Source organism: Tachyglossus aculeatus, chromosome X1, assembly GCF_015852505.1.
Source record: "Tachyglossus aculeatus isolate mTacAcu1 chromosome X1, mTacAcu1.pri, whole genome shotgun sequence".
Lineage (NCBI taxonomy): Eukaryota > Metazoa > Chordata > Mammalia > Monotremata > Tachyglossidae > Tachyglossus > Tachyglossus aculeatus.
This window is the reverse complement of record NC_052101.1, coordinates 118,163,580-118,175,796: the sequence shown is the minus strand read 5'-3', so window position 1 is coordinate 118,175,796 and position 12,217 is coordinate 118,163,580. Positions and strand designations below refer to the sequence as shown.

The following is a 12,217-nucleotide window of genomic DNA, read 5'->3' as shown; positions in this document are numbered from 1 at the left end:
TACAAAGATAATCTGGGCAGCAGAGTGAAGTATAGACTGAAGCGGGGAGAGACAGGAGGATGGGAGATCAGAGAGGAGGCTGATGCAGTAATCCAGTCGGGATAGGATGAGAGATTGAACCAACAAGGTTACTAGGATACTCATCAATGCCCCCATTGGTTCAGAGAAAAACTCCCTTCATAGTAGGTGTTGCCTAGTAAGAGTGGCTATAAGCTAATCAGCACTACAATAGGGCCACACACAATAATTATGGTACTTAATTATGGTTTAAGCCCCTCCGCCAAGCTAGCTCTCTTCCTCCCTTCAAGGCCCTGCTGAGAGCTCACCTCCTCCAGGAGGCCTTCCCAGACTGAGCCCCTTCTTTCCTCTCCCCCTCGTCCCCCTCTCCATCCCCCCATCTTACCTCCTTCCCTTCCCCACAGCACCTGTATATATGTATATATGGTTGTACATATTTATTACTCTATTTATTTATTTATTTATTTATTTATTTATTTATTTTACTTGTACATTTCTATCCTATTTATTTTATTTTGTTGGTATGTTTGGTTCTGTTCTCTGTCTCCCTCTTTTAGACTGTGAGCCCACTGTTGGGTAGGGACTGTCTCTATGTGTTGCCAATTTGTACTTCCCAAGCGCTTAGTACAGTACTCTGCACATAGTAAGCGCTCAATAAATACGATTGATTGATTGATTGATTGATTTAAGCACTGGGTAGGATTAGAAAATCACTTAAATTTGCTCCCTTTATTCACCCCTCCCTTAGCTCCACAGCACTTGTGTACATAGCCATAATTTATTTATTTACATTAGTACCTGTCTTCCCCTCTAGACTGTAAGCTTGTTGGGGGCAGAGAACATGTTTACTAACTCTGTTGTACTGTACTCTCCCAAGAGCTTAGTACTGTGCTTTGTTCACAGTACGTGCTCAATAAATATGATTAATTCATTACCAACTCTAGTGGAACATACTCTCCCAAGCATTTAGTGCAATGCTCTGCAAACAGTAAAGGCTCAATAAATACCAGCAATGGAATGATTGAGCGAGTTAGCTGCTGCGTTGCAGAGAGATGAAGGAGGGCGAGTGGTGACAAATCATCTCAAATAATGGAGTTACCATGGGAAAAACCCTAATTGCATTTCCAGTAATAAAAGTTCATCTCAGTTGACCAAAAGTCTAGGTTTAGGTGAACAAATCACCAGGCCACTTAAGCCCACCCCAGCAGAAGAGGTTCTAATCAGTATAACCTCAGAGGATCTCATGCACTTCATATGAACCCTGTGTGGGATGGGGACTGTGCCTAGCCTGATTATCTTTCATCTACTCCAGTTCTTAGCACAGTGCTTTGGCACAGTAAGTGTTTAATAAATACTAGCATCATTTTTCCCAGCAAGGCCCTGATGGGCTAGTATTGGGAAGGATCGGGGGAGGAAGAAGTACAGCAGAGCTGAATATGGTACATAAAGAATTCATTGTGTGGATCACTGTGTGGGTGGAATGTGAATTTCCTATGTCTGACCTTGCGAAATGTTAGAGTTTGTTTGTATTGGGTGGGTTTTCAGGTATTTTCCCTTCCTACTGTCTCTACTATGTGCTTTGTCTCACTCCCTAAGCACTTAGGTGCCTCCTCCACTCCCACAGCCCTTAGGTAGGTATCCTTATATTAGGTTGCTTCTCCTGCCTGTAATTTATTTAAATGTCTGTCTCCCTTGCTAGGTTGTAAGCTCCTTGAGAGCAGGGATTCTGTCTATTGTACTCTTCCATGCACTTATAACAATAACAATAATACTAATGATAATAACAGCAACAATAATAATAATTGTGGCATTTGTTAAGCACTTACTGTGCACTAAGCACTGTACTAAGTGCTGAGGTAGATACAAGATAATCACGTCAGACACAGTCCCTGCCCCACATGGGGCTGACAATCTAAGAAGGAGAGAGAACAGGGATTTGATTCCTATTTTACAGATGAAGAAATGGAAGCACATAGAAGTGAAATGACTTGCCTGAGGCTACATAGCAGACAAGTGGTAGTTTTGGGTAAATTGTGCTGTGCTTTGCACAGAGTACGTGCTCAGTAAATACCACTGATTCATTATGTGATTGATTGACTTTGTCGATACAATGTGGCATTTACGTCTGCCAAAACATGAGTCTTAATTACATGATTTGAATAGGACATCATTGTTGATGCAATATGGCATTTACTTCTGCCAAAACATGAGCCTTAATTACATGATTTGAATAGGACATCATTGAAGAATTAGGGAATATTCTTTCCACAGCATGCATAGCGTAGTGGATAGAGCATGGGCCTGGGAGTCAGAAGGTCATGAGTTCTAACACCAACTTCACCATCTGTCTGCTGTTTGACCTTGGGCAAGTCATTTTACTTCTCTGTTCCTCAGTTACCTCATCTGTAAAATGGGGATTGAGATGGTGAGCCCCAGATGGGACAGGGTCTGTGTCCAACCTGATTTGCTTGTATCCACCCCAGAGCTTAGTACAATTCCTGGCACGTAGTAATTGCTTAACAAAGACTTATTATTATTATTATTATTATTATTGTTATTATTATTATTATCATTATTATTATCTGCATACAACATAAGCTAGTTTGAAGAAATGGTTGCTCAGGGTGTCTGCATGACTTGAGTACTATAATGCGATTTCACCTTAAGGCAGAATTCTTTAAGAACACAACTGCCGCATTATAGGAGAAGTGATTGAAGGTGATTTTGCCTTCTGCAATAAGGAGACCCGCTTTCCAACACAGCAAGAAGAAGTGAAACTCCTGAATCCCAATCTGTCTGCCCGGTACATTCCCCCTAAAGTTAGATTGGGATACATGTAACTTCGCATATCTGGGGCCTAAAGTGGAGTATTCTACTGTAAATTATTTTTCATAAAAAACACTTTGCCCAGCGTACACACAATCCATCTTGGGTTAGACTGTGAGCCCACTGTTGGGTAGGGACTGTCTCTATATGTTGCCAATTTGTACTTCCCAAGCACTTAGTACAGTGCTCTGCACACAGTAAGCGCTCAATAAATACGATTGATGATGATGATGTTTTTCACTCTTTTTCTCCATAGTTTTCTCCCAGCAGATATGAGACACCCGGCAAAGGGAAACCAAACAATGATTTCTGAATTCATCCTCCTGGGATTTTCTGACGATCCAAAGCAGCAGCCATTCATCTTTGGGCTTTTTTTTTTCATGTACCTCATCTCAGTGCTAGGAAATCTGCTTATCATCCTGGCCATCAGATTCGACTCTCACCTTCACACACCCATGTACTTCTTCCTGAGCAAACTATCTTTTGTTGATCTCTGCCTCACAACCACCACCCTCCCCAAGATGCTGCTCAACATTCAGACCCAGAAGAAAACCATCTCCTATGCCGGCTGCCTGACGCAAATTTACTTTTTAATTCTTTTTGCCTATATGGACAGTTTCCTCTTGACGGCAATGGCTTTTGACCGGTACATGGCCATCTGCCACCCTTTACACTACACCACTGCCGTAAGCCCGCAGCTCTGTGTCTTTCTGGTGGCCGGGTCCTGGTTTATTACTTTTCTCCACTCCCTGTTGCACACTGTCATGGCGGCTCGGCTCTTTTTCTGTGGAGACAATGAAATCCCTCATTTCTATTGTGATCTCACCCCTCTGCTCAAGCTTTCCTGCTCTGACATCAGCACCAACGAGGTTTTGATTTTCACTGTAGCTGTGCTGCTTGGTTTGGCTCCTGCGATGTGCATTGTTGTCTCCTACATCTGCATCGTCTCTGCTGTGCTGAAAATCCCATCTGCAGAGGGGAAGCGGAAAGCCTTCTCTACCTGTGGCTCCCACCTCACTGTGGTCACTCTATTTTACGGGGCTGGCATGGGGGTGCACATCCAACCTTCATCTATCCAATCCAAGCTTGAGGATTTGCTAGCCTCTGTGTTGTACACGGTGGTCACCCCCATGCTGAACCCCTTCATCTACAGCCTGAGGAACAAAGACGTGAAAGCGGCCCTGAGGAAACTCTTCAGCTGCGAAACAATCCCCACTCAGAAACTCTGACTTCTACCTCCAGTCTTGTTGTCCAAACCCAAGACAACCACAAATATCCTCAGTAGTGGAATTTTCAGTGATCACCATCCCTGTGATTTTCACTACACCTGGAAATTACAATTTTTTTTTTGTACACAATCCATACCAGAATATAAGAAATACCTTTTTGGGATCAGACCAATAGTCGATCCAGTACAGGCCAGTATTCTCTTTCCAACAGTAGCATTGGGATTCAGCAGATCATAGCCCTCCTTGACACAGAGCCTAATTTTTAGGGATTACCGTCTAACATCTTTAAGTTTTTTTAATGGCATTTGTTAAGTGCTTACTATGTGCCAGGCACTGTTCTAAGCACTGGAGTCAATACAAGGTAACCAAATTGGACATAGTCCTTGTCCCACGTGGGGCTCGCAGTCATAATCCTCATTTTGTAGATGAGGTAACTGAGGCACAGAGAAGTGAACTGACTTGCCCAAGGTCACACAGCAGACAAGCGGTGGAGCTGGGATTAGAACACAGGTCCTTCTGACTCCCAGGCCCTTGCTCTATCCACTAGGCAACACTGCTTCCTTTCTACATTCATTCATTCATTCATTCAATTGTATTTATTGAGCACTTACTGTGTGCAGAGCACTGTACAGCGCTTGGGAAGCACAAGTCGGCAACACATAGAGATGGTCCCTACCCAACAATGGGATCACAGTCTAGAAAGGGGAGACAGACAACAAAAACAAAACAAGTAGACAGGTGTCAAAACAGTCAGAATAAATAGAATTATAGCTAATGCACATCATTAATAAAATAGAGTAGTAAATATGTACAAGTAAAATAAATAGAGTAATAACTATGTACAAATATATATAAGTGCTGTGGGGAGGGGAAGGAGGTAGGGCAGAGGGAGGTGGGCAATGGGGAGGGGAGGAGGAGAGGAAAAAGGGGGCTCAGTCTGGGAAGGCCTCCTGGAGGAGGTGAGCTCTCAGTAAGGCTTTGAAGGGAGGAAGAGAGCTAGTTTGGCAGATGTGTGGTGGGAGGGCATTCCAGACCAGGGGAAGGACGTGGGCCAAGGACAGGCGAGAACAAGGCACAATGAGGAGGTTAGCGGTAGAGGAGTGGAGGGTGCGGGCTGGGCTATAGAAGGAGAGAAGGGAGGTGAGGTAGACTTCTAGACTGTAAGCCCGTTGTTGGGTAGGGACCGTCTGTATATATTGCCAGCTTGTACTTCCCAAGTGCTTAGTACAGTGCTCTGCACATAGTAAATACAATTGAATGAATGCATGAATGAATAGGAGGGGGTGAGGTGATGGAGAACCTTGAAGTCGAGAGTGAGGAGTTTTTGCTTGATTTGTAGGTTGACAGGCAACTACTGGAGATTACTGAGGAGGGGAGTGACATGCCTAGAGCGTTTCCATACAGAGATAATTTGGGCAGCTGCGTGAAGTATAGACTGAAATGGGGAGAGACAGGAGGCTGGGAGATCAGAAAGGAGGCTGATGCAGTAATCCAGTCGGGATAGGATGAGAGATTGAACCAGGAAGGTAGCGGTTTGGATGGAGAGGAAAGGACGGATCTTAGCGATGTTGTGGAGGTGAGACTGGCAGTTTTCAGTGACAGACAGATTGGATGTGTGGGGTGAATGAGAGAGCAGAGTCAAGGATGACACTACTTTTGTGGGCTTGTGAGACGGGAAGGATGGTAGTGCCATCTACAGTGATGGGAAAGTCAGGGAGAGGACAGGGTTTGGGAGGGAAGATAAGGAGCTCAGTCTTGGACACGTTGAGTTTTAGATGTTGAGCAGACATCCAGATGGAGATGAACTGAAGGCAGGAGGAGATACGTTCCTGGAGGGAGGGAGAGAGAGCAGGGGTGTTGATATAGATTAGGGTGTCATTAGCGTAGAGATGACAGTTGGAGCCGTGGGAGCGAATGAGTTCACCAAAGGAGTGAGTATAGATAGAGAACAGAAGGGGACCAAGAACTGACCCTTGAGGAACCCCTACAATAATGGGATGGGAGGGGGAGGAGGAGCCTGCAAAGGAGATCAAGAGTGAACTCCATCACCTCCTGGAGTTGCAAGAGACTGGTTTGGCACCCATGATGCAGTGTTTGACCCTTGACCCCCAAAGAATATGGCATTGTCTGGAAGGAGGGGATGCAGTTGAGGGCTGGGGGGCTGGGGGAAGGGAAGGGTCCAGAGGGCAGTAGCGGTGTCCAGGGGGCAGCAGCGCCCATTGCCAACTGATTCCCTCATGTTGGGACCAGCACAATCTATGAGTGTCTGTAACACCAGGTGAGTAGCTGGTCAGTCCTCCATTGTCTAGGGGGTGGGTGGTCTGGTTCAGGGCTGTGCTTTGGCTTCTGTTCTGTACATCCCACCTTCCCATATAGTAGCCCTGTATAGATTTCTCATCATGAATTTGCCCAAACCCATCCTTTGCTGTTATTTTCTGCTTACACAGTTTTCGCTGGTAACATCATCATCATCATCAATCGTATTTATTGAGCGCTTACTATGTGCAGAGCACTGTACTAAGTGCTTGGGAAATACAAATTGGCAACACATAGAGACAGTCCCTACCCAACAGTGGGCTCACAGTCTAAAAGGGGGAGACAGAGAACAAAACCAAACATACCAACAAAACAAAATAAATAGAATAGATATGTACAAGTAAAATAAATGAATAAATAAATAAATAAATAGAGTAATAAATATGTACAAACATATATACATATATACAGGTGCTGTGGGGAAGGGAAGGAGGTAAGATGGGGGGATGGAGAGGGGGACGAGGGGGAGAGGAAGGAAGGGACTCAGTCTGGGAAGGCCTCCTGGAGGAGGTGAGCTCTCAGTAGGGCCTTGAAGGGAGGAAGAGAGCTAGCTTGGCGGATGGGCAGAGGGAGGGCATACCAGGCCCGGGGGATGACGTGGGCCGGGGGTCGATGGTGGGACAGGCGAGAACGAGGTACGGTGAGGAGATTAGCGGTGGAGGAGCGGAGGGTGTGGGCTGGGCTATAGAAGGAGAGAAGGGAGGTGAGGTAGGAGGGGGCGAGGGGATGGAGAGCCTTGAAGCCCAGGGTGAGGAGTTTCTGCCTGATGCACAGATTGATTGGTAGCCACTGGAGATTTCTGAGGAGGGGAGTAATATGCTCAGAGTGTTTCTGGACAAAGATAATCCGGGCAGCAGCATGAAGTATGGATTGAAGTGGAGAGAGACATGAGGATGGGAGATCAGAGAGAAGGCTGATGCAGTAGTCCAGACGGGATAGGATGAGAGCTTGAATGAGCAGGGTAGCGGTATGGATGGAGAGGAAAGGGTGGAGCTTGGCAAAGTTGCGGAGCTGAGACCGGCAGCTTTTGGTGACGGCTTGGATGTGAGGGCTGAATGAGAGAGCGGAGTAGAGGATGACACCAAGGTTGCGGGCTTGTGAGACGGGAAGGATGGTAGTGCCGTCAACACAGATGGGAAAGTCAGGGAGAGGACAAGGTTTGGGAGGGAAGACAAGGAGTTCAGATTTCATATACTTACCACTCACAGTGAAGAAATGTTTGCTTCTGCTTCTTTTATACCAATCAATCAATGGTATTCATTGAGCGCTTACTATGTGCAGAGCACCATACTAAGTGCTTGGGAGAGTACAATACAACAGAATTAGAAGACACGTCCCCTGCCCATAATGATCTTCCAGTCTAAGAAGGAGACTGGCATCAATATGAATAAGTAATTTAGAATATATAATTTAAAAATAGTTACATAAGTGGCATGGAGTTCATTCATTCATTCAATCATATTTATTGAGCACTTACTGTATGCAGAGCACTGTACTAAGCACTTGGAAAGTACAATTTGGCAACAAATAGAGACAATCCCTACCCAACAATTGGCTCACAGTTTAGAAGTGGGGGGAGGACAGAAAACAAAACAAAATAAAACAAAACAAGTAGACAGGCATCAATAGCATCAATATGAATAAATAGAATTATAAATACATACACACCAATAATAAAATAAATAGAATAATAAATATGTACATATATACAAAAGTGCTGTGGGGAGGGGAGGGGCGTAGAGCAGAGGGAGGGAGATGGGCGATGGGGAGGGGAGGAGGAGCAGAGGAAAAGGGGGTCTCAGTCTGGGAAGGCCTCCTGGAGGAAGTGAGCTATCAGTAGGGCTTTAAAGGGGTGAGGTGAGTTAGTTTGGTGGATGTGAGGAGGGAGGGCATTCCAGCCCACAAGTAGGATGTGGGCCAGGGTCGACAGCAGGATAGGCAAGAACAAGACACAGTGAGGAGGTTAGCGGCAGAGGAGTGGAGTGTGTGGGCTGGGCTGTAGAAGGAGAGAAGGGAGGTGAGGTAAGAGGGGGCAAGGTGATGGAGAGCTTTGAAGCCAATAGTGAGGATGGGGTGACTATCAAATGACTAAAGGTCACAGATCCACATTCATAGACGACGGAGAAGGGAGAGCGAGCCGGGAAAAAGATCAGTCTTCACTGTCTAGGAGGAGATGTGACCTTAATAATTCTTTGAAGGTGGAAAGAGTGGTGGTCTGGTGGATAAAGAGGGGGAGGGAGTTCCAGGCTTGGGGGAGGATGTGGGAAAGGGGTCGACAGCGAGATGGAAGAGATCACCCAGGGAATACTGAGAGGCTTTTGGGACATAAAATTCCCAAAGTCCTAGTTAAAGTACTTGCCAAACTTTGCTGTGTCCCTGTGTGATCAGTTCCCGTGGGAAGAGCTGTGAGTGTGGAATATGGGGAAGTGAAGGGGGTGGACCAATCTCCTGACAATTCTTTGTCTCTGAGATTCTTGATAACTCAGTAAAATTTATATCCTTGATATCTTGGATTCCGGGAAACTTGTTTTTCTATCTCCCTGTGTTGTAGAATCTCATTCAACTTTTTAATTGACTCAGTGTCAATTTTCTTAACAAAATATGTGGCCAGGTCATTGGAGTTAAGAGATACGGGAGGGAGGGGGGAAGGGGGCCCGAGGAAGGAGTTAAATGCCTGGAATGACTGGTGAGGGAGATGGGCATGGGTGTCAATGAAGACAGAGAAATAATTTTGCCGGGCAGAGGAGGGGGCAGAATTACAGCACACAAGGATACACCTGAAATGGATGAAGTTGGCTGGATATTTAGATTTCCATCAACAATGTCCTGTGGCTCGTGCAAAAGAGTGAAGGAGATGGACTGTGCAGGTGATCCAGGGCCTCTAAAAAAATTGTTCTGCACACATAATAATAGTAATGGTACTTGTTAAGCACTTAGTATGTGCCAAGCAGGGTTCTAAGCACTGGGGTAAATACAAATGAATCAGTTTGAACACAGTCCTTGTCCCACATGGGGCTCATAGTCTTAATCCCCATTTTACAGATGAGGCAACTGGGGCATAGAGAAGTTAAGCGATTTATCCAAGGTCACATGCAGACAAATGGTGAACCTGGGACTGGAACCCAGGTCCTTCTGACTTCTGGCCACTGCTCTGTCCATTAGGCCATGCTGCTTCTCAGATCTCCCCACACCTCAGATTTCTCCAATGACTGCCCATTCATCAGAAACTCCTCATCAATGGTTTCAACACACTCAAACAACTCTTTCCCCACTACATTCTTGCTCAGCTCCCACTACAACCCAGGCCCCATGCTCCGCTTCTCTAATATCAGTCTACTCACTGTACCTCACTCTCATCCCTCTGACCACTGACCTCTTGTCCATGCCCTTCCTCCTGCCCAGAACTCCCTCATTCATTCATTCATTCATTTGTATTTATTGAGTGCTTACTGTGTGCAGAGCACTGTACTAAGCGCTTGGGAAGTACAAGTTGGCAACATACAGAGACGGTCGCTACCCAACAGTAGGCTCACAGTCTAGCCTGCTGTGCCCTCCCCCCACCCTTCGTAAGCAGAATAGTGGATAGAGCACAGGCCTGGGAGTCAGAAGGCCATGGGTTCTAATTCTGGCTTCCCCACTGGTCTGCTGTGTGACCTTGAGCAAGTCACTTCACTTCTCTGGGCCTCAGATACCTCATCTGTAAAATGGGGATTGAGATTGTGAGCCCTACATGAGACAGGGACTGTGTTCAACCCGATTTGCTTGTATCCACCCCAGTGCATAGTACAGTGCCTGGCACATAGTTAGCACTTAACAAATACCATAATTATTATTATTATCTGGCAGACCATCACTCTCCCCATCTTCAAAGCCTACTAAAATCATATCTCTTCCAGAATACCTTCCCCGACTAACCTCTCATCTCCCCTCCTTATCCTCCCTTCCTTCTCTATCGCCTATGCGCTTGGGTCTGTACCCCATAAGCACTTTTCTACTCACCTCAATCCAAACCCTACCACACTTGTGTACATATCCTTATACTAGGTTATGTCTTCTACTCTTAATTTAATTTTGATGTCTGTCTCCAGCTAGATTTTAAGCTCCTTGATGGCAGGGATCACATCCTCTTATCTGTTGTGCTTTCCCAAGTGTCTAGTGCAGGGCTCTGCATACAGAAAGCTCTCAATAAATGCCATTGATTGATACTGATTGATTGAACAGGGATTGTGATCATCAATCTATTACCTTTCTCAATCTCCAATAAGATTCTATCACTCTCTCTTCAAACATCTAGAGTGGTGCTTTTGATAGAGAGGGGAAACTTCAGTGGAGGGGTAGGTTTTAAGAGAGACGATGAGGAGTTCAGTTTTCAACAGGTTGAGTTTGAGGTGCCAGCAGGACATTCAAGCAGAGATATCCTGGACATAAGAGGAGATGAGGGCTTGTAGATTAGGTGAGAGGGTGGGGCTGGAGAGGTAGATTTGGAGCAACTACATAGAGGTGGTAGCTGCAGCCGTCGATCAGTCGTATTTATCGAGCACTTACAGTATACAGAGCACCGGACTAAGAGCTTGGGAGAGTACGATATAACAGAGTTGGTAGACATGTTCCCAGAGCTTAAAGTCTAGAGCAGGGAGTCAGATATTAAAAAAATTATGGATATGTACATTAGTGCCGTGGGACTGAGGGTGGGGTGAATAAAGGGAGTAGGTCCAAGTGCAAGGGTGATGCAGAAGGGAGAGGGAGAAGGGGAAACGAGGGCTTAGTCGAGGAAGGCCCCTTGGAGGAGTTGTGGTTTTAATACAGCTTTGAAGGTGGGGAGAGTGATGGTCCATCAGATATGAAGGGAGAGGGAGTTCCAGGCCAGAGGCAGGACATGGGCACAGGGTTGGTGGCGAGATAGATGAGATTGAGGTACAGTGAGTAGGTTGGTGTTAGAAGAGTGAAATGAACATGCTGGGCTGTAGTAGGAAATGGAGAAGATGAGCTCCCTAAGTGGGTGACTTGCAAGTTCTGAAACAAATTATTGCGCTCGTGCAGGTCTCTACCCAGGGACTGCTGTCAGACGTGGCCCGACCAGGAATTGGGGTGATCTTTGGTATTACCTGTGGATTTCAATATGTAAACATGCATCCTGGATCCAGGGCTTACAGCCAGTCTCCCCTCCCCTCTCTCCTCAACCCACCCTTTTCCAGAGTGAGAAGAGCTGAGGGACACCATTTCGAATTTTTCTTTCAGGATGAAGATTTCTTGGAAAAAATAGGCAATCTACAATTTCTGTGGGTGTGAGCATAAATTTTTCCAATTGATGTAAATTATGACAAATGAGATATAGATCCACACATAGATCATGCTAATCAAGATATGGATTTGCACCCAAATCTACTAATGGAGATATGGATGTATGCATAAATCATGCAAACTGAGTTAAGGATGTGATTGGACATCTCGTTGATTGAGTTATGGGTGGGCGCATGAATCATGCTAATCAAGTTCTGGGAATGTGTCATGTTCATCAGTCTCTAGGTGCACACATAATTTGTGCTAATCGTTTATGAGTCGACACACATTCATTACTTGAGTTATAGAGCTGATTCATACTCGTAAATTACATGCCAAAGAGATGATGATGGTAATTGTCTTCAGGACCAACAACCTGTGCCAAAGAATTGATTACAGTGCTAAAGGTTTACACAAGACTACTCTTGCTCAGGGATATCATTTATATTTCTTTATTGCCTTGCCCTCCCCAACTTCTGCCCTTCTCTCTCTTTCATTCATTCATTCATTCATTCATTCATTCGTATTTATTGAGCACTTACTGTGTG

At 45.4% G+C, this 12,217-nt stretch overlaps 1 protein-coding gene across 1 annotated transcript; it reads left to right on the top strand.

Annotated features, from left to right (window-relative positions):
- The first annotated feature begins 3,068 nt into the window (after positions 1-3,068).
- Positions 3,069-4,073, top strand: LOC119949942 (olfactory receptor 1G1-like). The gene has a single exon (XM_038771799.1). The coding sequence runs from the start codon at positions 3,069-3,071 to the stop codon at positions 4,071-4,073; it is 1,005 nt and encodes a 334-aa protein (XP_038627727.1).
- Positions 4,074-12,217: the final 8,144 nt, after the last annotated feature.

Coding starts and splice junctions, on each gene's coding strand:
- LOC119949942 (XM_038771799.1), top strand. CDS start 3,069: ATGATGATGTTTTTCACTCTTTTTCTCCATAGTTTTCTCCCAGCAGAT.